Source organism: Thalassophryne amazonica, chromosome 15 (assembly GCF_902500255.1).
Source record: "Thalassophryne amazonica chromosome 15, fThaAma1.1, whole genome shotgun sequence".
Taxonomy (NCBI): Eukaryota; Metazoa; Chordata; class Actinopteri; order Batrachoidiformes; family Batrachoididae; genus Thalassophryne; species Thalassophryne amazonica.
Genome location: NC_047117.1, coordinates 82,009,553 through 82,035,712, shown reverse-complemented (window position 1 = coordinate 82,035,712; position 26,160 = coordinate 82,009,553). Strand labels below are relative to the sequence as shown.

The 26,160-nt window shown below is 41.7% G+C and overlaps 1 protein-coding gene across 2 annotated transcripts in view; it reads right to left on the bottom strand.

Moving 5' to 3' along the window:
- Window positions 1-16,192, bottom strand: part of krt222 (keratin 222) — a 36,883-nt gene extending 20,691 nt beyond the window's left edge. Inside the window, exons 1-4 of one of the 2 annotated variants that reach the window (XM_034187820.1) lie at window positions 15,951-16,192; window positions 15,485-15,688; window positions 6,229-6,311; window positions 2,991-3,144 (exon numbers count right to left, since the gene is read on the bottom strand). In XM_034187820.1, coding sequence (XP_034043711.1) covers window positions 2,991-3,144; window positions 6,229-6,311; window positions 15,485-15,682 — 435 coding nt within the window. In that variant the 5' untranslated portion in view covers window positions 15,683-15,688; window positions 15,951-16,192. The other variant, XM_034187819.1, reaches the window with a different exon arrangement.
- Between the last annotated feature and the right edge of the window lie 9,968 nt (window positions 16,193-26,160).

Below are 26,160 nucleotides of genomic sequence, written 5' to 3'. Positions count from 1 at the left end.
TGACAAGCAACACACATACATCCAAAACACGACAGAACAGAGGAGAGACTTTATGCCAGCAGATGTCAGAAGATCCACGACTGCTGAATCTTTACGGGTTCATCTTATAGCAGATTTATTTCCTATTGTTAATAAAAAGGACATGTTTATATCTCTTGCAGTTAATATGCATGAGGCATAATGCGTATTATATGTGGAATGATCTCCCTATGGCAATAAAACAGTCAGATTCTGTAGAGACTTAAGACGCACTTATTTTCCCTTTTGTATGGTTCGCATACTGGTATAGTATGTTACTATCCTTCATAGCCTTTCAAATTCATTTTATTAATAAACAGACCGGGTCGCAGCCTCAACTTTATCTAAAGTCTGGGTCTTTCAGTGAAGCTTTGAGCTCGTGGCCGGAGATCACCTTAGTATTTCTTCTGTTTTTATTGTTGCTTAATGCTGACAAATTATTCTGTATTTGTTGTCTTTCTGCCACCTGATTCTGTTTTTTCTCTCTCTCTGTCCTGTACACCTGCATGGACTCCCAAAAATTTCCTGTATATTTACGAGTACGAGGTCTGTCAATAAAGTAACTGTTATGTGGGCCACTGAAGAGGAGGTACTGCTGGCCCACCACCACCAGAGGGCGCCCTGCTTGGAGTGCGGGCTCCAAGCACGAGAGGGCGCCAGACCTAGAAGAAGTGACAGCTGTCATTCATCCCCTGCACCAACTGTCACTCGTTCATCATCATCACCATCATAAAAGCCGGACTGCAACTCCACCTCCTCGCCGAGAAATCGACTACCATTAAAAAGGTAATTTCTCTGCTGACAGACACTTTGTGTGTTTAACCTGAACTTCTGTTACAGCCGTTTTCCTGGAGTGTTTCCTTGTCTGAGGGATTGGCGTTTGGTGTGACAGCGACGGCTTCGCCTCACATCCCAACCCAGATAAGTGGTTAAACCAGGAGCTGTACGAGTGTGTGATTGGAGGTGGAGGAGCTCCCTCCTAACTGTGTATGGACTGTGAATTACTGAGTGTGCGGACTCACACTCATACATCATATCTCTGCTTTCTGCCAGCAGTACCAGGGTCGACAGCCGAAGACAGAGGCCACCTGGGGACTCGGGACTTGGTGGCTCCGGTGTTCTTCAGACTGTTGGTGGTGGAAGCCGTGTGGGACGCGGCTTCTCTCTCATCAGGGGTCTTCTATCTTCGAGCCTGCCCACACGTCACCTGGTGTTTATTGACTGTGCAAATTTCTGTACATTTAGTTGCGTATTATCACAACATTAAATTGTTACCTTTTGGCTTACTCATTGTCCGTTCATTTGCGCCCCCTGTTGTGGGTCCGTGCTACAACACCTTCCCAACAGTAACGGTCCTTTTTATTTTTTTTCCAAAACTATAAGGATTTCATTCATATGTTTTTACGTCAGACATGCTTGAACCCTCGTGCGCATGCGTGAGTTTTTCCACGCCTGTCGGTTACGCCATTCGCCTGTGAGCACGCCTTGGGAAGGAGTGGTCCCCGCCCCCTTGTTGGATTTTCATTGTCTGGAAATGGCAGAATGAAAAGGACTTTTTTTCCATCAGAATATTATATCTGGCTTTCGGTGAAAATTTTACGGGCTTCACAGAGAATAAGGACTGTTACTACAGCTTTAAGGACCCCTTTAAGGACGCTGGGCGTGCCACGCTCTGAGCTGTGATGACACGGCACAAGCCACCGGACCATTTCTAAACAGATGGCTCTGTGGATACGAGACCGTCGTGTGCTCTTTCTCTGGTTATCACAAGAGCTGGATATCAGCCATTTTCTGTCAGATTTCACTTTTAACAAGAGATTTTATCATGGAAAGCCGCGCGGAGGCTTCGCGCGTAAAGACCGATTCGCTTTGGAAGCGAGACAAAGGAACACCTCCGTTTCGGTGTGTCAGAGGACAAGTTGGGACATGTCTGTCTCGGCTTTCAATGCTTACCAGTCCAATAAGTATCAGAGAAATTGTAGAGAGCTGGACATGTCCCAACTTGTCCTCTTATCCACAGAACCATCAGCTTAGAAATGGTCCGGTGGCTTGTGCCGCATTGTCGCAACTTGGAGCGCGGTGCACCGAGCGTCCTTAAAGGGGTCCTTAAAGTTGTAGTAACAGTCCTTATTCTCTGTGAAGCCCGTAAAATTTCCACCGAAAGCCAGATAAATTTTTCGAATGGTTTCCAGGTGCCAGTCTCTAACAGCTTCTGAAAAAATTCTGATGGAAAAAAAGTTCAAATCATTCCGCCATTTCCAGACAATGAAAATCCGATGAGGGGGCGGGACCACTCCTTCCCAAGGCGTGCTCACAGGCGAATGACATAACCGACAGGCATGGAAAAACTCACGTATGCGCACGAGGGTTAAAGCATGTCTGACGTAAAAACATATGAATGAAATCCATATAGTTTTTGAAAAAATAAAAAGGACCGTTACTTTATTGACAGACCTCGTATTTTGTAAATTGTGTTTGCAGCATGGCCCAAGTAGAGGGTCACCCCTTTGAGTCTGGTCTGCTTGAGGTTTCTTCCTCAGATCATCAGAGGGAGTTTTTTTCTTTACCACTGTCACCTGTGTGTTTGCTCTAGGGGTTGGTAAGATTAGACCTTACTTGTGTGAAGTGCCTTGAGGCAGCTTTGTTATGATTTGATGCTATATAAATGAAACAAATTCAATTGAACTGAAATTGAATATTTGTTGGCTTGCATGATGCATTTTAATTTGGTATTTAAATTTAAAAATTTTTTCAATATTTTTAGTGTGTTGAGCACTTTGAAATTTTCTAACTGAAAGCATGTGATAGTTATGTGATTGGAACAGAGTTCAACTTACGAAATATATTATATTTTTTGTTTTTTTACTTCCTCTTGGTGTCACATGGAGTCCAAAGATGTTCACACTGATTGGCAGTGGTTTTGGTTTAATGATAAAGTGCAAGAAACAGGAGCAGGTGCGCAGATGAATGACCTCAAACTCCTGGTGCATCTGCTGCAGATCCATCATGGAGCAACGGAGGTTTGCCTCCAGCCTCACACTGATCAGATCTGCCTTCTTCTTGGACTCCCTGAGCAGCGCCACCTGTTGTTCCAAATGCTTGGTGTTCCGCTTCTCCATCTCACACCTGTTCAGTCAATGGGAAGAATTATTCATGTGCTTTTAGCATTTACTGTGAATTGATGAATAGAGTAGGCAGTTCTAAAACACTGAATGACACGTGCAAGAAGGATACAAGTGAGGGAAGCCACCAAGACCAACAAGACCACCAAGGCTGAGGGGACACTCATGTTTTTTTTTTTTTCTGGCTGCAACAAATTGCTTTTTTGTGAGATCCCAATGGTGTGGTGGATTTGGCAACATGTCCTGTCTTCTAGACCTGATTTGACCTGAGGGAGGGGGCTGGTTGTCTGCCTGGGCAGCTGCCAATCCAACACATTCTCACTCCCAGCTTGCCACATTTTGACATTTGGTCAGTGTCCCTGTGCCCCACTATGGAACGCACAGGGAAATGCACTGTTATCATTATTATTGTTGTTACTATTACTAGCTCTAGATTGGGTAGTGTTTATAAAATAGGTAGCTGACATTTTTCAAGGGTGGTAATAAATTAAGCAATGATTTGGAATGGTGTGTGAGTCCCCAATATTTTAGAACTTTCCACCTCAACAATTTATAGAGGAAGAACTTAGCCCTTTTATTTCCTATTAATTATGTAATTTTTTAGTGAATTTACGGTCTTAATGTATTCATAAATTGTTTAGTTTCTTGTTATCGTGTACACATTCTTCTTCTTCTTCTTCTTCTTCTTCTTATTATTATTATTATTATCATTATCATTATTATTATAATTAGTATTATTATTATAATAATTATTATTAATATAATAAACAAACATTTGGACAAATGGGAAAGTGTGTCCAAACCTCTGGTACTCTAGGCACTCTAAGTTCCCGTAGATTGCAGTTCTCTTTGATCATCACCAGATTTCTGTGTGAGTCCTTTGTTGCAGATATCACAGACTGTGGAATTTGATCTTTGACTTGAATGATCTTAACCTGTATCATTAATCTTTGGTTGACCTTAAGAAAGCCACTTTGGAGTCCACCTACATATATTTGAGACATTTGGTCCAAATTAGGAGGAAAATCAAATTCCATGACTTTGACCACAATGACGTTGATATTTGCTGAAATGAACCCTTTGAGGGCAATTCCAGAGTCGATCTTCATCACCATACCGCATTTTGGTAGAAATCACCCAAAGAACCTGGAAGGAGTCTGCAAACAACCAGACATGACCTGGACCCCAGTGATTGACCTTTGTCAAATTTGACCTCCCCTGGGCAGTTCAGGAAACCAGATACATGTTTGGTGGAAATTGTGAAATTGTGAAATGGGTGGTGGCCAAGTGGTTAATGCACTTAGTTTCAGTGCAGAAGGTTCCGGGTTCAAATCCCACCCCTGCCACATTTCTCCATGTAATGTGGAGTTGCATCAGGAAGGGCATCCGGCGTAAAACCTGTGCCAATTCAACATGCAGATCCACCTTGGATTTGCTGTGGCGACCCCGAGTGCAAACAAGGGAGCTGCCAAAGGGACTTACTTATTATTATTATAATTTGTCATTATATCGAAATAAGTGTTTTCACTTTCTTGTGTCATCCATGTGTTTTAACATATTTACAATTATATTATGTAGTTACACTGAACTTACTAAATAAAATCATGCACATACACCTTTAATATATAGATGATTTACCACCCCCTGCTGGATTGGCGTGTGAGTCCAGAATGTAAATATCAATGTCCATTGTTCAATGTAAGCTAATATATGTAGCTTCTCTAAAAGTATTAGTCTTGTCAAAGTTTGGTTTTGGCACCATTCATCCTTGGCCGAAAATACAAAAGCATACCAAATGGCAAATGTCAGCTTCCCCTGATTTTTGCCGTGATCGAAGCCATACAGACGCACGCACACAGAGGCCACTTGGCTATTATAATATAGATTATTATTTACTGCTGTGTCATTTCTATCTAAGAACAGACACAACTATCTGTTTTACTTCTGCATCATTAGGTTCATGGTTATGGTCATGGTTGAGGTTCAGGTTAGCATTTCCTTGCGTGTTACATAGTGATACATAGGGGCTATCCAACGCAACACATATTGACATTTGTTCAAAACAAACTTTTGATATCAAAATGTAATGAGCTGGGAGTGAGAATGTATCAGTCAATCAGGACCCAGGCCAGTTCTATAGTGTGGCGGATACCGCGATGCACAGCGATACACAATAAAGCCCAGCACCAGCCCATTCACTCAGACCTGACCTGAATGGAAGATAAGATGAAGTTTTGTTTTTTGTGTTTTGCTTTCCAGGTGCCAATAAAATAAGTATTCAATCTAGAACTAGGGGGAGGTGATGGTCTAGTGGTTACAGCATTGGGCTTGAGACTAGAGGATCCTCGGTTCAAATCCCAGCCTGACTGGAAAACTACTAAGGGCCCTTGGGCAAGGTCCTTAATCCCCTAGTTGCTCCCAGTGTGTAGTGGGCGCCTTGCATGGCAGCACCCTGACATCGGGGTGAATGTGAAGCATTGATGTGTAAAGCGCTTTGAGCGTCTGATGCAGATGGAAAAGTGCTATATAAATGCAGTCCATTTACCATTTAAAATGACACAAGCTCCCTTATCCAGGTTCCTTTGAGCAAGGGACTCAACTTCAAACAGTGTGCACATGCTTTGTACCTGAGGACTGTAGTTGTAGCTCTACTGAGGTCTGCCTGAGACCATGAGGCAGAACATGAACAAAGGACACAAAGTCTCTGACCTCACTTTAAGAGAATCAAAAATACAATCAAGATTCTGGGGAGCTTTTAATAAAACGTGTCTTTATTTCAAGCTTCACCGTGTTGGCACCGTCCTTCCAGGGGGTTAATGGACCTCAGCGGGGGGGAGTGTACGGACTGGTGTGACTGAATCAATACATTAATACAAGCCAAAGTGCTGATGTGGCATAAATCCGCGCCTGGATCTGAGTAGCGGTACCTCAAAGGGTCAAAGCCACAACCTGAGCTGGAAAACAGGAGAGACTGCTTCTGTCCTACCTTATCAGATGTACGAGCAAAGTTACTCGAAAGAGTTTCAAACTCTAACCGATCTGTTTACTGCGTTCGAATGTTCAGGAACGATGGCCAAATTTGGCTGACCTGGCCTTGATGGCAGCGGCTTGGGACTTGACGCTGTCGGACTGTAAAGCCAGCTGGGCGTTCTCCATCAGAAGCTTCCCTACCTGGAAAAGAAAGCCAAACACAACCGCATTTGATCCAGGAGCATCAAATAACAACAACAACAACAGCAACAACAATGGTTAGTTCTATTTCACAACATTTAAGGGTGATTCTTTAACTACGGGCACTATTGGCCTTGTAAATGTAATTTCCACCACACCATTGCCTTACAATATAAAGCACCTTGGGGCAACTGTTTGTTGTGATTTGGCGCTATATACATGTGCTCTGATGTCACTGTTTATCTCCATAGAAACTACCCAAACAATCTTTCATACAAACTGTTTAAAGGGACATTACAGTGTTGTGGTGGAAATTATGGCAATAGTGTGGGACAACTACATTTTGTTTAAAAAAATCACAACAGTTGTATGACATTGAATACCCCAATTATGTTTTGATTATTTTACTGATATTTTATTCAGAGATATTTTAAAACATTAGAAAAAATGTTTCTTTACCATTCATTTTTATCATTGAAGATCAAAAGTCTGGGTGTGGGACAAGCACAAAACGGCAATATTTGCATATAATGATGCTGAAAAAAGGTGAAAAAGTCATCATAGACTACTAGAACAAATTTCTTAAGGATGGATCCGGTGTAACAGTATATCTTCCCCCCTGGATATCTTCCCCTCACCCTGGAAATCTCGTTTGACCTAATTTAGGTGACATTTGACCTCAAAGCGAAACCCTAAAGGTCAATCTCTTATCCAAGGTAATGGCTTATAAGCAAGGCCTACCACTATGTGCATGCCACATTTGGAGGCAAAATGTCAAAAAAAGCCAAAGTTGTTTAGTTGAATTTAGTGTTTGACCTTCCTCTGACCTTGACCTTTGACCTTGAGCTTGATTCTTTGTGCACTGAAAGATACCTTACTAGGGTGGCAAATATGAAGTTGCAAGAGTCTGTGATGTACACGGTGTGCTGCACAGTGAGTTAAAGGTGAACAATGCAATGATTACAAACAAACAAACAAACAAACATACATATTGACAGACACATCTTTTGGCAAGATATCCTAGAGGGGAGATATCCTAGGATGTAATGTGGTTTTCATTTCAATTTTATTCATTTGGCCTTTTGCAGTACTGTGTTTACACAGTATTGTACTATATGCAAATGTTGTATCCAGACATTCTATAAACATGTCTTTATGAAATACTGTAATACATCACATGCATGATGGAAATTACCGACATGTAGCTAAAATGAGCTACATACGAGGTCTCTTAGATAATAAACCGACCCTTTTATTTTTTTTTTAACTATATGGATTTGAATGACATGCGATTACACCAATCATGCTTGAACCCTCGTGTGCATGTGTGAGTTTTTTCACGCGTGTCGGTGACGTCATTTCAGGCCTTGAGTGAGATGTGGTCCCGCCCTCTCGGCTGAATTCCTTTGTTTCACACGCTGCTCGAGACGGCGCGCGTTGCTTTATCAAAATTTTTTCTGGACCTGTGAGGAATATCCGAGTGGACACTATTCGAGAAATTAAGCTGGTTTTCTGTGAAAAGTTTAACGGCTGATGAGAGATTATGGGGTGTTTCTGTCTGTGTAAGGACTTCCCACGGAGCGGGACGTCCTGCAGCGCTTCCAGGCGCTGTCGTCGGCCTGTTTCGAACTTAAAACATCCTAATTTAAGGCTTAATTCACCCAGGACATCGTGAGAGAACAGAGAAGATTCAGAAGAGGCCGGCATGAGGAATTTATGCGGACATTCCACTGTTTAAGGACATTTTTTTAATGAAAGACGTACGTGCAAATTCGCCGAGTCGTTTCCGTGACGACTCGGCAAATCTGTGTGCGCCGCGACAGGAAAAACACCTCCGTGTTGAAAACCATTTGTAGAATTCAGGCGGCTTTTAATGGCTTTCAACAAGTGAGTAACTGAGAAATTGTTTAACAGCTTGGGCATGTTCCAACTTGCCTGTTAAGATTTCCAACGGAGGTGTTTTTCCTGTCGCGACCCCCAGCGGTCGGGTCCGGCCCGACATGCGACTCTGCCCGCACGTTCTTTCATTACAAAATGACCGTTAACAATGGAATGTCCAAATAAACTCCTCATGCCGACTTCTTCTGAAAGTTCTCTGTTCTCTGACGACTTACTGCGTCAACAGAGCCTGAAATGTGGAAGTTTTCAACTTGAAACGGCGAGACGCTGCCGCCTCGAAGCGCAGATCGCCGTCAGGCGCCGTGGACCGTCCTTAAAGCGACACTACCAGACCAAAATCTCTCATCAGCCGTTAAAATTTTTACCGAAAACCAGCTGAATTTATTGAATGGTGTCCACTCAGTTGTGCCTTACAGTTTTGAAAAAATTTTTATCAAACAAAGCAACAGTCTCTGAGCCATTCCTAAACAATGAAAAAAATCGACGAGCGGGTGGACGACTCCTCACTCAAAGCCTGCCCACAGGCGAATGACGTAACCGACAGGCGTGAAAAAACTCTCGCATGCCCACCAGGGTTCAAGCATGTCTGATGTAATCACACGTGATTCAAATCCATATGGTTTTTGAAAAAATAATAAGGTCGGATACTTTTCTAATAGACCTCGTATATATATAATTTACACTTTTAGTAACTATACGTCAGTTTATGCAGAATATTTTTTTAAAATTAACCACATTAGAAAGAAAATCATATGTCTCCAGAAAGGGCTTTTCAATTAAAATACACCACAACTTTGGTATAAAAGTTAACACAACTTATTAGGATGAAATGAAGTGTAATATGTTTCCAGTGCTGTAATTTTTAATTCGGTTTACGAAATGAGAGTAAATTTTTAATAGCAATAGTCCATAATTTACTTATCCAAGTGCTAAATTGTGCAAAATTGGTCAGCACCAGGAGATGCTAATATGCAAAATGCCAAATTTAAAAATACTCAAAACTTAACAACATATGACATACAATACAATATGACAATATGACATACAACTATTAGTGTTTATATCATAGCAAACTGTTATCAGCTGATAAAAAAAAATACTTAAAATGCTTAAAATACTGTACCTTAAAAATAAAACAAAATGGAAAAACAAAACAAAACAATAATTTTATTTATATATTGCTTTCCAAATACTCATACTAATCAGTACATTAAAAGCCAATTAAAATAACAATAAATTATACTCAACAAAAAATTTGCAAAGCACAAAGAAACACAGCAACAACAACAAAAAAGAAAGAAAACTTATTTAAGACCACTAAATCATTATTAAAATCTACTGTGTCATGTATTGTCTTTAGTGAAGGAAAAGAAAATTAAAAGTTTTCTGTTGATTTTACTACTTCAGCTAAAGGGACATCCATATGTTGGACTTACCATCCATTATTTGTATAATATATATATATATATATATATATATATATATATATATATATATATATATATATATATATATATATATATATACACACAAGGTCTGTCAGAAAAGTATCGTACCTTTTTATTTTTTTCAAAAACTATATGGATTTGATTCATATGTTTTTACGTCAGCCAAGCTTGAATCTTCGTGCGCATGCGTGAGTTTTTCCACACCTGTTGGTTGCATCATTCGCCTGTGGGCAGGCTTTGAGTGAGCACTGCTCCACCCCTCTCGTCATTGTTTCATTGCGAGGAAATGGCGGAATGATTTGGGCTTTTTTCCATCAGAATTTTTTCAGAAACAGTTAGAGACAGGCAGCTGGAAACCATTGGGACATGTCCAGCTCTCCACAATTTCTCTTATACTCACTTGACTGGTAAGCACTGAAAGCCGAGATAGGCAGGTCCCAACTTGTCCTTTAACACTCCGAAACAGAGGTGTTCCTTTGTCTCGCTTCATCAGCGAATCGGTAGTGACGCACAAAGCCTCCGTGCGGCTTTCTATGACAAAATCTCTTGTTAAAAGTGAAATCTGCCAGAAAATGGCTGATGTCCAGCTCTTTCGATAACCAGAGAAATTGCACACGACAGTCCCGGCTCCACACAGCGATCCATTTAGAAATGATGTGGTGGTTTCTGCCTCTCGATGGCGGCTCGGAGCGCGGCGCGCCGTGCGCCATTGTGGGCCGTCCTTAAAGCTGTAGTAACACTCCTTATTCTCTCTGAAGCCCGTAAAATTTTCACCGAAAGCCAGATAAATTTTTCGAATGGTTTCCAGCTGCCTGTCTCTAACAGTTTCTGAAAAAATTCTGATGGAAAAAAAGCCCAAATCATTCCGCCATTTCCTCGCAATGAAACAACGACGAGAGGGGTGGAGCAGTGCTCACTCAAAGCCTGCCCACAGACGAATGACGCAACCGACAGGCGTGGAAAAACTCACGCATGCGCACGAAGGTTCAAGCTTGGCTGACGTAAAAACATATGAATCAAATCCATATAGTTTTTGAAAAAAAATAAAAAGGTATGATACTTTTCTAACAGATCTCGTATATATATATGTTGTGAAAGTGTAGGAACACGGACCCACAACAGGGGGCGTAAAAGAACGGGCAATGGATAAGCCAAACAGTAACAATTTAATGTTGTAAATTGTGCACAACGGAATACAGACAACAATCAGTTTGGGACTACAGTCAATTACACGTTGGGTGACGTGTGGGCAGGCTTGAGGATAGGAGACGCCCGTCCAGAACCGAGCCGGATCCCACACGGCCCTCACCGCCAACGGACCTGAAGAACACCGGAGCCGCCAAGTCCTGGGTCCCCAGGTGGTCACCGTCTTCAGCTGTCAGACCTGGTACTGCTGGCAGAGAACAGAAACAGCACAGGTGAGTGTGAGTACGCACACTCAGTAATCCCACAGTCTGTGTTCAGTAAGGAGGGAGCACCTCCACCTCCAGTCACACACTCGTGCAGCTCCTGTCTAACCACTTATCTGGTTGGGGTGTGAAGCGAAGCCGTCGCTGATCACACCAAACGCCAATCCCACAGATAAGGCACACCACAGGAAAACGGCTGCAAAAGAAGTTCAGACTATTACACAAGGTTTTGTTCAGCAGAGAAAATTACCTCCAAGGTAGTTGATTTCTCGGCGAGGAGGTGGAGTTGCAGTCCGGCCTTTATGGTGATGAGTTGACTGAGTGACAGCTGGTGCTGATGAAGAGTGACAGCTGTCACTCCCAGTGGCTCCGGCGCCCTCTCGTGCTTGAAGCCCGCACTTCAAGCAGAGCGCCATCTGGTGGTGGTGGGCCAGCAGTACCTCCTCTTCAGCGGCCCACACAACAATATATATATATATGAACTTCATTCATATAGCGCCAAATCACAGCAAAGCTGCCTCAAGGTGCGTCACACAAGTAAGGTCTAACCTTACCAACCCCTAGAGCAAGCACACAGGTAAAAGTGGTAAGGAAAAACTCCCTCTGATGATATTGAGGAAGAAACCTCAAGCAGACCAGACTCAAAGGGGTGACCCTCTGCTTAGGTCGGTCATACCAATTAAGAAACATTTTGAACAATACAGAGGGAAATCTAATTTTAAAAAAAAAATGATATAACAAAGGAGGAAGCTGCTCCTCCTCTTTTAAACACGGAACACTTAACATACCCTAATTTTCATGTTTTCTTATGAGTTCAGCATTTTTAAGCAAAGACAAACCCACCATGAAGGAAAATCACATACAGAATACTCCATAGCCAATAATATGATTGTTATGAATGTGTTGTTAGTATTATTAGGCTAATCTGAAGTCAGTTCATCAGGAATCAACAGGAAAAATATTCCACGGATCAACCTCACAATGGAATATGCAAAATTTGTTCTGGTGCCTGTTGTCGTCATGGTAACAGCAGTCAAAGGTAAGACACACACTGATGACATGATGCGCGACGAGCTGTGCAACAAGGAACAAAGGAGTCTTTTAAAGCATGTTCAGCGTCGCCTCCTCGTGCCCTTCCTGCTGAAACCTGAACACAGACTTGAGTCATGTGGTCATCACATCGGGCGAGGTCAGCTCTCTACCAGATGGAGTCACAAAGAGTTGTGCGTTCTTTCCTTTTGTGATTGTCTGCATTCTTACGTATTTCACTGTCTTTGATCCAAATGTAATCACAGATGTCAGCAATCATTTACCAAAGGATGTGGACAGCCAAAGAACAACACACTGCAAGGACATTCAGTGGATCGCAGACCTCCTCAGGGCTGAACTGTCACAGATATTTCTGTCTCATTCTTGTGGGGACAAGAAGAAACACAATAGCAAGCCCCCACCCCTAAACGTGTTCTGAGCCACGGGATGCAGATAACCATCCACAGCTAAACCATATTGTTCCATATTACCCTGCATGCCGGTGAAGCAGTGAAGTAGGGTTTTGTAATTGGTCCTGTGTGGGTGTCTGACTGTGAACAAGATAAATACAAAATAGATGGATAGATTTTCACCAAACCTGGTGGAACTATTACTTGGGCAGATACTTTGAGATGATTGTCTTTTGGAGAGGATCAGATAAAGGTTAAGGTGTGAAAACCATATTTTCTGCTATATCACCACAACCGATAGGGCAAGAGAGATGGTTTGAAGTTTATATTGATCAGTAAAATATGTTTGACTGATTGGTATAAGTGGTGTCTTGATGAGATCACAAGGAAGTCATAAAACAAAGTCATGTTTGTCCAGAGTGCACAGGGTTTGTATCAACCCTCTGATAGCTTTCATTGCTTTCATACTAATGGAACCCATGGGCATGAAGACGATAAGGACTACGGCAGTGAACTTGACCTTCCCCCAAATGACTGATCTCTGGCTGGGATTCACTTGTCTGCACAACGTTTGGTCCCAATTTGGTTGAAAGTGGAATTCTGTAACACACCTCCATATGTGTGCCAGGTTTAGTGCAAATTGTTGCGCTGCCTTGGTGTCTGCTCTGCTCCCCCTCCCTTCTTGTTCCTCCAGGTGCCACAACACGGAGCTGATTCGACGTATCTGTATTTAAAGCCTGGTTCAGTCACGCCACCTTCGCCAGAAACTCAGTGTGCATCCTGTGGTAACCTAACCGCTATCATCTCAGACAGTCCCTTGTTCTTGTGTTGGTTTCCCACCAGTGATTAATTTTTTCTCCTTTGCTTTTTGTTCCAGCAGCCTCTACTGCAGTCAGCTCTGTTCGCGGCTGCCTGGTCCTGGTTCCCTGCAGCTCTCTGGTTCTGGTTCTCAGTTCTACACCCGTTCTGGTCCAGCCTTTGCCTCCTGATGTCTGTGGCTCAGTATACATTTCTGTATCATTATTTACTTTGTACATTAAACAATCATCTTGTTTTTCACTCCAGTTCCCAGTATTTTTGGGTCCAAATCCCTCATTCCGGTTTGACTGTAAGAAAATTGAAGTAAAAACTCAAATTTGGCCTTTGACCCAATGACCTCGACCCCAATGATTGACCTTTAGCGAATTTGATCTTACTTGGGCAACTCCATAAACCCCCTATATTAACATTTGGACCCTTGAGTCCAATAACTTGACCTTTGCCAAAACTAACCCTTTAAGGGTTCTGGGGTTGACCTTCATCCACAGATCACGTTTAATGGAATTTGGTCCAAAAACATGGGAAGAGTAGGTGAACACACAGACAAATTGTGTTGAAATTAGAGTTTGATACTGGCTCCGGCTGGTCCTGCGTCAACCTAGTTTACTTCAGATACACAAGGTGTAGTATTTGGAAGGTGTGTTTCAAGATTATAAATGACCTGAGCACAGCGTTTTATCTTTGTGCTGACAACCGGCTTCCTGTCCCAGTGAGATCAGATTTTAAGGTTCTGCTACTAACCTATAAAATTATTAATGGACTGGCACCTCCCTACCAAGCTGACCTAATTAAACCTTACGTACCGGCCCGGGCTTTACGTTCTCAGAGTGCAGGACTACTTTGTGTCCCTAAGGTGAATAAGAAGTCTGCGGGTCGCAGAGCTTTCTCTTACTGTGCCCCTGTTCAATGGAATGATCTACCTGCGTCAATAAAACAATCAGATTCTGTGGAGATTTTCAAGTCCAGACTTAAGACGCACTTATTTTACCTTTCATATGGCTAGCATACTGGTACAGTTTTGTTTTATGCTTTTTACTCTTTTAATTCATTTATTAGTGACTGGAGCGGGCCGCGGCCTCAACTTTACCTAAATTCTGGGGTCTTTTAGTCAAGTTTAGGGCTAGTGGCCGGCGATCACCTTAGTATTTCTTCTGTTTTTCTTGTTGTTTAATGCTGGCAAATTATACAGTATTTTTTGTCTTTCTGATGCCTGATTCTGTTTTTTCTCTCTGTTTAAGGTGCAGCTCCATCCAGAGATGTGAGTTGTATTCGTGTTGGCGATCCTCCTGTCCTGTGCGCCAATAGCATTTCTTGTATATTCGTCCGTGAATTGTTCTTTGAATTGTTCTGTGAATTGTTCTGTAATTTATGTTTGTAGCATGGCCCAAGCAGAGGGTCACCCTTTTGAGTCTGGTCTGCTTGAGGTTTCTTCCTCAGAGGGAGTTTTTCCTTACCACTGTTGCTCTGGGGGTTGGTAAGGTTAGACCTTACCTGTGTGAAGCACTTTGAGGCGACTCTGTTGTGATTTGGTGCTATATAAATGAAAATAAACTGAAATTAAATTGAATTGATCAGCGCCCAAATATAACTACTTATTCATCTCCCCAAAGCCCCCCATTCCAAATTTCATTAAAGTCTGTTTGAGATACCGACAACCAAAAGTAAGTCCCTTCGGCTGCTCCCTTGTTTTGTACTCGGGGTCGCCACAGCAAATCCAAGGTGGATCTGCATGTTGAATTGGCACAAATTTTACACCGGATGCCCTTCCTGACGCAACTCCACATTACATGGAGAAATGTGGTAGGGGTGGGATTCAAACCAGGAACCTTCCGCACTGAAACCAAGTGCATTAACCACTTGGCCACCACCCCTACTTGAGATACCGACAACCAAATGGCAATAAAAAACTACTTGGTGGAGTTGAAAATGTGACATTTGTCGTGGCCATTTTGATGTTTTCAGGGTTAAATGTAGCAACAAGCAGGAGAATTATGACGAGCTGCATTTACTGTATTATAACTTAGGGCCTTGTCTGGGCCTCCGGCCACAAGTGTGACACCATTCTTATATTTTCAAGCAGCATTTTACTGTTTCCCCAAATGTCACAGTCACCTTTTCTTTTTTTTTTTAAGTCTGAGAATGAAGGAAGCCAGTCTCACCTGGGCTCGGAGCTCCATCACCGTTTGCTCCTGCTGGGACCAGTCCTGGCAGCGTAAGGTGCTCCTGGCACCCCAGTTGGCAATCTGAGCCTCCAGCCGCTGGTTAGTCTCCTGCAGCTTGTTCACTTGCTTGAGGAAGTCCTTCAAATGGGCGTTCAGACCCCACAAGGTCTGAGTGGAATCCTGCATCAAATCCATGAAAACCTAAGAGGGTGCACACACGCACGCACACACACACACACACACACACACATATTTACTGACACATTTCCACGGAACACAGCTGCTTGCAGCCAGTGTACAGAAACACAGCTGGCTCTTACTGTGTGTTTCCCACAGATCTCACACAGTCATATCAAGATAAAACTGTCACAGCCAGCAGCTGAGCAGCATACCAACTATTTGAATACACCTTTTTCCAAAGGCGTTTACTGAGTAAATGTTTACCCAGTGCAGTGCTACACACCTGTACTAATGGGACCTTCCACAAAGGTGCAGTTGGTGTACCAGCAGCAAACGTCCCTCAGAGTCTCCCCCGGTGGCACCGAGTCGACCCACGTCTCCTGGCACAGCTTCGCCACATTCCTCTGAAGTTAACTGGTCAACTCCTCCTCCGAGGTCATCAGCCGGCCCGGGACCAAGCAGAGGAGTGGAGAAAGTGTGCAACTTCCAGGCTGTGACACCACAGGGGTCGCCCCATAACACGCCCCAGCGGTAGTGTTTTGGAGAGGAGCGGAGTGCTTACATCACCAGCGCTGTGAGGCCCTTTGTGTTCTCTGAACCAGGATTATTGAGCCGCTTTCAAACAGGCAGCAACACAAGTGGCAGAGAGAATGTTCAGGGAGACACAACACAGAGCCGTCTGTACGTTAGAGAGGTGCTTTAATAACTAGTTATCCACCGATGCTATAATCAATGCCAAACACGAGTCCCTTTGTAATTCAAACTTTGTGCAAGAGTTGCATATTGCTCAATAACAGTCTCGGCCAGTTTTAGGAAATAACAATGTTTGAACATCTGGGTCAAAGGTATTGTGTCAACTATTTCCATTGCAGCCATATCGTATCTGCCATTATAAGAGAAAAGTAACACACAAGAAGTAACATTTAAAAAAAGCAATTCAAAAAGCAACAAGAGAAAAATAACTGAAAAGGGTAACAAAGAGTAACAACTGAAAAAGTAACAGCCAGAAAGTAACAAGAAAAAATAAAAAAAAGAAAGAAAGAAAGGCATCAGAGTTTAATGCACACCCTGTGCACTCTACACTCCATGATGTAAATGCACAAGTACACATACACATATCTGGAATGGTGTTTTTGACTTGTTTTTGACTATCAATCAATCACACTATATATATATATATATATATATATATATATAGTCTTTTCAGGCTTTTCCTTGATTTTGACATTTGATCTGTGACCAAACTACACCAAAATCTAGTCACTTCTAGAATCCTGTCACTATGTATCCAAGTAATATTTCCACAAAGTTTAATCCATCTGGACCATGTTGTCCTTGACCTTTGATCTTTGACCAAGCTACTCCAGAATCTAATCAACTCTAGATATCTGTCCAAATAATATTTCCAACATGATTTTTGGGGATTTTGTGAACATGTTTGGATTTTGGATATGTTTGGTCACACAGGAAACTTTTGACTGGTATTGTACCTGGCAGGATGTGCAGATTATTAATGAGCGCATCTACAATCTTTGTACAAATATTGTCTCAGTCTAGACTTTTGTTCATTGACAGAAGACGAGCAGAAAGCTATGCATTACTGATCATGTCTCATTTCTGCAGCTTTGATCATTTTGTAAAAATCATATATATATATATATATATATATATATATATATATATATATATATATGTGAGAATCACTCAACACAACTTAAAATAAAATCTCCTGAGTACTAACAAACCACAATGCAAGGGTGCGCTGCTCCATGCTGTGTGACACAGCGCAGCACTGCTCTTACAGACAGAGTAGACTTTGATGAATCTGCGTGCGCAGTAGTCAGTGCGTGCGGGAGAGAAAAAAAAGCTTGAGTATCGATCTTTTTACACGAGGATCGTTCAATCAATACCAGCGTTGGTATCAATATTATCGATATTCGGATCAATCCGCACACCTCTATGTTTGAGTCCCTGCATGTGGGTGTGGAAGTTGTCCTCATCGTGTCTGTCTGGTGTGCGTATGATACGGTCATCTGTCTGTATGCTATGTTAGTCACATCTGCTCGTCATGGGTCAATGTGGGAGTGAGTGTACGAGTATGCCTTTCCCACCCGTGTCTGTGTGTGTGTGTGTGGATGGGCTGCACGCAGTTGCCGTGGTTCCACCTGACAGCTGTGTGCGGTGTCTGTCAGTCCACTGTGTGGGTAGCCCCCTGCGAACTGTCATCCCCTCTTGTCTCATTCTGTCTTCGCCTTGCGTGTGACAGCTTTCACTCGTCCCTCTGTTCTCCATCTCTGAGTGTTCCTGCCCCTTGAGTATCTGAGTGTGGTCACCCATGTGATCTTGTCTTTATTTTGCCCTCCATGTTTTCTCCATGTCCGTTAGTATTCCTGTGATTACTGCACTTGTGTCAGTTATTAGTTTCTGCTTTGTGATGTTTTTTGTTATATTATAGTTTCACATTAGTTCCTGTGAGAATTGCACTTTATTTGTTGGTTTAATGTTTCATGATCCAGTTTTATTTTCCACTTGGGCTGTCGGTTTACTTTTTCCATCTCTGTACACTCCCCCACGTGTCCCTGCTGTATTGTTTGCCCTGGTCACACCTGTTGCTAATTAGTTCAGTTTGTATTTAAGCTGCACCTTTGTGTTAGCCTTTTGCCAGTCGATTACCTTCAGTATTTTCTGTCTCTGCTATTCGTCACGCCTTCCATCCATTACTTCCCCTCGATCAACTGTTTGTAAGTTGGTCTCTCTGTCACCTTTTTTTGACAGTCACTTTTCATTGTAGTTTAATCACCCTGGCTGATGTGTTATAAACTTCTGTCAGTTTTGGATTAATGGCTTCCTTTTTGACAATAGGCAATTCTACTCGATACCTCAAACTCCTTTGTCAGTGCCATAGTTGTGATCCTGGAGTTCTGTTGAACCTTGTCCTTTGGACCAAATTTAATTTTTCTCTAAGTGTGAATTTGGGCCTTCTACTTGTAAAGTCTGTATGGTCCCAAACTTCTAAAATTTTGTAAAACAGACTGTACAGTTGCTACTCTGTGGAGGTTCTCAGTCATCCAGGCAAAGACAAGAACCATCCTGTAGTTTAGTCAAACAAATTGGACTTCTTGGGAAACACCAGCATGTGAGAGTACTGGCTAGGGAAACTCCTTCATCCCTTCTCAGAACAATCAGAACCATCTCACTCATCCCCCAAAGGGACATTATGTTACTGACACTATGAGGATGGAAGTGATTCTTACAGCCATTTGCAGCTATCCTGTCTACCCTGGAGAAGTATATCTAGGTGTCCATACTGTCACAGACAATGATATGGTGAAATGTTTCCCAGCTAAACAAGATGTCCACTTGACTTGACTAAACTTCAGTAAACGACTACAGTTGCTACTCTAAATGCCTTGAATCTTGCAATGATGGCTCCTAAGGAAGAACCTGATTTGTAGGAATCCACAATTTTTTGTCAGATGCCTTGATGTGAATTACTTTGTCACAATTAACCATTAATCTCTCAATTTCTCATTGAGAAGCTTTTAACCCTCAAGGTTCCAGGGACATAAAAAAACCCCATTGAGTTTGACTAGTCGGCAAGTCCATGGACCTCAGAAGGTTAAATGTAATTGTTTCAATTTTGGGAGTCTTCTACGCTGTTTAATTAAGTAGTCAACTTGCTGCACGTAAACCTTTGGCTTCATTAAAATCTGGAATATTGAATAAAACCTGATATCAGTCTATCTTTTAACTACTGTTTTAAAACACCTTAATGAGGAAATAACCTGGACAGAGATGTTGACTGTATGGTTTGAGACATGGAAATTAACCAATGACCTAAGGCAATGATGGCGTATCTTTGGTTCTAGGTCACTTTTTTGGATACTTGGGTCCTGCTTGAATGACTTTGTAACAAACTGTTACTCTGGGAGAATAAGATGAGGTATACTGCTTGCATTGTAGGAGAAAATCAGCTACAACATTTTAGCCATATGGCTCGCTTCTCTGGGCACAATCTAAAGCGCAATTACCTCAGTGTTGAGAATCCCAGCAGCTGGAGAAAGCGAAGAGGCTGCCCACGTTTCACGTGGCAGTAACAAATACATGGTTAGTGTCAACATGTGAGGATGGACTGGTTGTCTGCCTCGGTGACTGCTGTCCAGGACTCAAGGCGGTTCCATCCGCCAATGTGTATGTAAACTCTTGGCTCCAACTACAGATTAACAACCCTGTAATAAATACACAACGGACTGGTAGATTGCGGACGGGTACTGTGCGCTTGACTGAAAAAGGTATTTATGGTTAAAACAAACCTTCATATCTTTCAGAAATTGTGTGAAGATAGAAGCCAAACAAATCGGACCCAGATTATGGTTTTAGTTCTCAACCGTCTCACGGCTCTGTGTTGTACCAAACCTCTGTGACTTTACATTCCTCTACTTTTGTTCCCTTCAAGGGTGGGCACTAAGGAGCTCTTTGATCCTTGCTTATGTGAGTCCTCACTTTCTGTTGGAGGAAATGTTCATGAAAGGAAGGTGTGACAGAAAAAAACACTTGCTGCAAACATACAATGGCTTTGATCTGATGTTTGGTGTGTATAACACAAACTCAGTGCCAAAAGGTTTTTGTCTCTCCATGATTCTATTACGTAAAGCACTTCATGCTGGATTAAAGGTATTGTGGGTTTAATCCAAACCAACAAAAGGGTTTGATTTCATATAAACTCTTTAACAAAACTTGATTTAGGGGCTTTATTCATTAAAAGTATGTCTCATGTACTTTCACTTGCATTGTATAGTGTAAATATAGATGTAAAAAGAGGGTTTCTTGAAGATAAGCTGATTTAAATGAGAGATAAATATAAGATTTTTAATAATTTAATTTTTAAATCAGCACATTATATATTCTTTATGACTGATTAGAACATAAAGTGTGGACAAAAGACTTGGTAAATGGTAAAAGTAGAAGGAAAATGGAAAACAAATTACTATATCAAGAAGAATCCTTATCATTTTTGGCTTCAAACATTTATCCATAAATGTGGCCAATTATTTTTATTTCAGCAACTATAAACTGTTCAATGTTGTTTAGAAATTGCAATCTTTATCTTGTTTCTCCTCTAAAGGAAATTCAAAACAGTACTTCAGTTGGGCGGAATTACGTAGATGATATCTATAGCTAGCTAATGTGATAGCTGCTGCTAGCAGCTGACATGGACAGTGTTATTGTAAGTCAGTCATATCAGCTAGCTAGCATAATTGCTACCAATAAATAATTTGAAACGGAAACAATAGTGATTTATCTAAGTTATTATTTTAAAAAGCACTTTGGATGTTGTTTATGGTTTACAGCAGAAGTTAGCATGGAGACACGCCATATTGTTTACGAAGCTGTGCAGACATTAAACGCTGAATGCACCAATATCACTGATTAAGCCTACATGCTATGAATTTGTGTTTTAAAATTGTAACTACTGGATTGCAGAAGGTTAAAAGAAGATGATACGGGAGTTTGTCTGTCACTTGATGAGCCTGAGCTCCACATTAAAGGAAGATGATGCTATCCCAAACAAGCTAGTTGTGGCAATCCTCATGGTTTGTTTGAACCCACCTAGGCTTCTGACCATAACAGTAGAGTGAAAATGACATAGCAACTGCTGTTCCCGATTGCTTCAGTCTATCTGGCACCATTTTTCTTCATGCTTGTGAACCTACAGTACATATAAGAAAGAAAAATCCCAACACAACTAAGTACATGAATGAACCAAGTCAAGAACAGGAAATATAACACTGAAGGTAGGAATGCAGACAAGCACGGATTAGCTTTCATGCTTGCAGTCATTCATGCATTTAAGAATGACTGTATGGTTTATTGTTTGATTGAGTAATAGTGACTGTATACTGTCAGTGCGAGCAAACAAAGTGGGATTAAAGAGTTAGGTGGATAACACCACTGACCAAACCAAAAACAGTTCTTCATGCTTTGGTCTATGATCTAGAGATATAGGTTTGACTACGTAAACCCATCCACATAGTAGTACACAAGGAAAAACCTGCCACACTGAGAATTTTTTTTAGTACTGTAAACAGCTTGTAAAACAGTTAGCATTCAATCCCGCTGCATTATTTTCATTTTGAAATATTACATGTCCATGTTCATTGTTTAAAAATAAAACCAATTCTTGTCAAATTGGAAATTAGTGTTTGAGGGTGTTGTTTGAAGCAACAACACTGATGATTAAATGTCACATTTATTGACATTCATTCACTCATTTTTGCAACCTGCTTACTCTGGTAAGGGTTACGGAGGGCTGTAGGCTATATTTTAAGGACATGTTTAGTTCTTTTGCAGAACATGGTGGATGCTGAGATACTTGGCACAACTGGTCAAAATCATTGAGAGTGCTGTACAGAGTTCAACATTGGCAGGAATGATTTGTGGACAAATGAGATCACACAGGCATCTTCCCAGACAAAGATGTTCGCAAATGTTGTTCTGATTTGTAGTGAGAGTAGGAAGCAGGTTGAGACAACAAAGGTGGAGATATGCTGTGGAGAGAAGGGGAATGAAGGGGAATGATAATCAACATGGAGTACATGTGTGAATGACAGGGAGCATGGTGGGATAGTGAGGTTGCAAGGAGTAGTAAGAGGTGGTAGTGAGACCAGATATGTTGTTTGGCTTAGAGGTGGTGGTGCATAAAAGATCAGAGGTGTGAAGCTGGAGGTGATTTTGCTGAAGATGCTGTGAGTTTCCTTGGGAGTGACAAGGATGGACAGGATCAGGAATTAGCATATTAGGGGGATGGTGCAGGTTGTATAGTTTGGAGGTGGGATGTGGGGTATATATTAGGAGAAGGATGTGTAGGATGGAGCTACCAGGATGGAGGAGAACAGGGAGGCTAAGGAGAAAGTTTATGAATATGGGGAGAGAGGATATGCAAGTGGTTGGTGCATCAGAAGATGATTCAGAGGACAGGGTGGAGATGGAGATGGAAGATATGTTGTGGAAACTCCTAACAGTAACATCCTAAAAACAAGCAAAATAAGAAGTCCCAAAGTCAGGCACAATTTCTTGTGATTTAAAAAAAGGTTTGCGGTTAGTGTACTTTACAAGAGTCACTCTTAGAACATAAAAGTCACTCCTAATCTGATGAAAAGGATATGTTAGCAAATAAAAGCTCAAACCAGAAAGTGCACATTTTCACCTATCAACTTTCCTTTGCACTTAAGATTGTATTAGCGAAACTCTCCGCACCTTAGATTCTGATGTTAATTATACCACGTTGAACTGACAATTATGTAATTATCAAACAACTTGACACTCGTAATCGCAGAGTTTACAACCCAGACAATGAATGTCAGACACTGATGACAGAAACAGTCACCTGAAGGGAAGACTGGTTCTTCTGACTGACTGGAAAAGTTTAATGAAAATGGCACATTAGCAGTGATGCCGGTAACGAGTTACTTAGTCACACGTTACTCTAATCTAACAACTTTTTTTAGTAACGAGTAATCTTTCCAAATCAGTAATCAGATTAAAGTTACTTCTCCAAGTCACTGTGTGTTACTATTATTTTTGTATTGTGGGTCGACAGCAGCATTAAACTTCGTCCATGGGCAGGAGGTCGGGGTTCGACTGAACTGCCCACTTTAAGCGAGCTGTGAGCTTTTCATCCGCGGTTTTCTGCAGCAGCTACAACTCGTCCTCACCTCTTAACGCAGTGACAACAGCACACCTGCACTGAGCTTTACAAAGACATTTTTATGATTTTTTTCTCCTTTATTTAGAATTCTGAGCTGAGACGCTCCGTATCTGCTCACTAAAAACAGCACCCACATGATGGATCATGCTCAGACAAGCACGCCACATGGCCAAAAAGTCAGAGCTGATGTTCTCTCACAATGCAAGCAACACTCCCAGCACAGTCTCATGCTTTTTTCAGACCCCGTCACAAAATAAGTCACATTTACGTGACACATTTTTCGAATCCTACCCCTTCTCCTAACTCTAACCATAACACAAGTCTTTCCCTTCCCCATCTCTAACCACAACTCCCCCAGACTTCCCGCCGTGTCACCCACATTTCGTGCCCCTATCACAAAATGAATTTGCGCACCCGTCACGAAAAGCACCCAATTTTTGTGACGGTACCACAAACCATAGATAAATTTACTTTTTGTAATACCATCACGAACTGCTGGGTTAAGTAGCTGTTCATTTGAAACAAAGTAATTCAAGTGGTACCCAAGGATCTTCCAAAGACACCTAGTGTCAAGGACATCTAGTTGTTGCCTTTGGTCACTGGTTAGGCAGGTTTGTAATGATCTGTCACTGCTTCTATTTATTTTCAAAGTAATACTTGGAAATGTCTCTAATGGCTAAATTAGAGTGAATGTATGTTAATGCCATGGAGGTCATTTAAAGTTTTCTGCTTTAAATTGCTGGAAGAAAAACAGCCTGAAACCCACAGATGATATAAAATCTGATTGCTGAGCCTCACCTGTTCATCTACTCATTAAAAACAGCACAACCTGCCAGTTATTCTCCTTAAACTATTTCTCAAATACACTCTGGTGATCAGAAACATGACGATAGTATAGAGAGAACTCTGCATAGTCTTAATAATGGAGCAAACGTTTTCATTGGAACCACAATCTACTGGTTTTCACAGTGATTATCAGTGTTTAAAATGAAAGTTTTGCAGTTGCTGTGAAAACTAAATGCGTCATCATTTCCTTGTTTGTCCAGTTGGACCAATAATCAGTTTTATCTCTATTGCAAGTTCATGAACTTGCACTTGGGAGTCTGTTAGACGAGTCAAAACCTGCAAGATCTAATAAGATCTAATAAGATTACACGACACAGAAACTACCAGTGATACTGTAGCTGACCTGAAAATGAAAGGCCGCGGAAGAAACACTTGATGTTGTGAAACAAAAGAAAATAAATGGAAGCACTACAGATAACTGAGTTACTAAGTTATCTTTGCTATTCCTAACCGGGGTAGGAGTTGGACAATCAATACTGTATATAGACCTGGGTTCTACTTCCAATCATGCTACGTGTGTATTTCTTTGGACAACAGACTTTATCAGCATTGTCCCTGTTATCTTTGCTATTCCTAACCGGGACAGGAGTTGGACAATCAATACTGTATATAGACCCGGGTTCAATTTCCAATCATGCTACGTGTGTATTTCTTTGGACAACAGACTTTATCAGCATTGTCCCTGTCCCTGTTATCTTTGCTATTCCTAACCAGGACAGGAGTTGGACAATCAATACTGTATATAGACCTGGGTTCAACTTCCAATCATGCTACGTGTGTATTTCTTTGGACAACAGACTTTATCAGCATTGTCCCTGTTATCTTTGCTATTCCTAACCGGGACAGGAGTTGGACAATCAATACTGTATATAGACCCGGGTTCAATTTCCAATCATGCTACGTGTGTATTTCTTTGGACAACAGACTTTATCAGCATTGTCCCTGTCCCTGTTATCTTTGCTATTCCTAACCAGGACAGGAGTTGGACAATCAATACTGTATATAGACCTGGGTTCAACTTCCAATCATGCTACGTGTGTATTTCTTTGGACAACAGACTTTATCAGCATTGTCCCTGTCCCTGTTATCTTTGCTATTCCTAACCAGGACAGGAGTTGGACAATCAATACTGTATATAGACCTGGGTTCAACTTCCAATCATGCTACGTGTGTATTTCTTTGGACAACAGACTTTATCAGCATTGTCCCTGTTGTTATGTGTCGACGCGGGTTGAGGAGCGGACCTGAGTCAGACGGAACCCAGCGCTACAAATAACCAGAAAAGCGGTTCCAAAAACAATATATTTATTCCACCCGTTGTGCATAAAAAGTGTAAAAACAAAAACAGCGTCCCTCTGGTGGAGTGACTGTTGGTACGCTCTCCAGCGCCCGTAAGGATCAAAGCCCGGCGCTCCTGGACCCACTACCACCGCCAAACACCCCCCAGGTGGACACGACAAACTGACTCTCTGTGAAGCAAAGAAGAGGTGAGGTAAGTCAGCAGTTACAACAATATCTTTCAAAAGACACACGCTATCAGCAACACATTCAGGTCTGTATCTTTTTAACTTTATGCAAATGAGCAGCTTCTCACAACAAGTGGAGGATCACTTATCCGCACGCCACAGCAGTGAGAAGCAAGCTGCACAATTCTCATCACAATTCAAGTATACTGTGTAACAAAACACCAAGTCACTATCAACAATTAGTCAAACACTTAATCACCTCTGATGTATGCTGACAGCATGTGTCCTCACCCTTCCTTGCTTCACGGGCTCGATGTGTCAAACTCAGGCGCGGTCCTCGGCGTCTCACAAACGAACATCACAAGGTCGAGTTCCCGGCAGTTCTGCTTGAATCACACATGGCTTAAATGCAGAACGCCATCTAATTATCTGCTTCAGCTGAAAGTCTTTAAGGTTGCATGTGAGCACCAGTC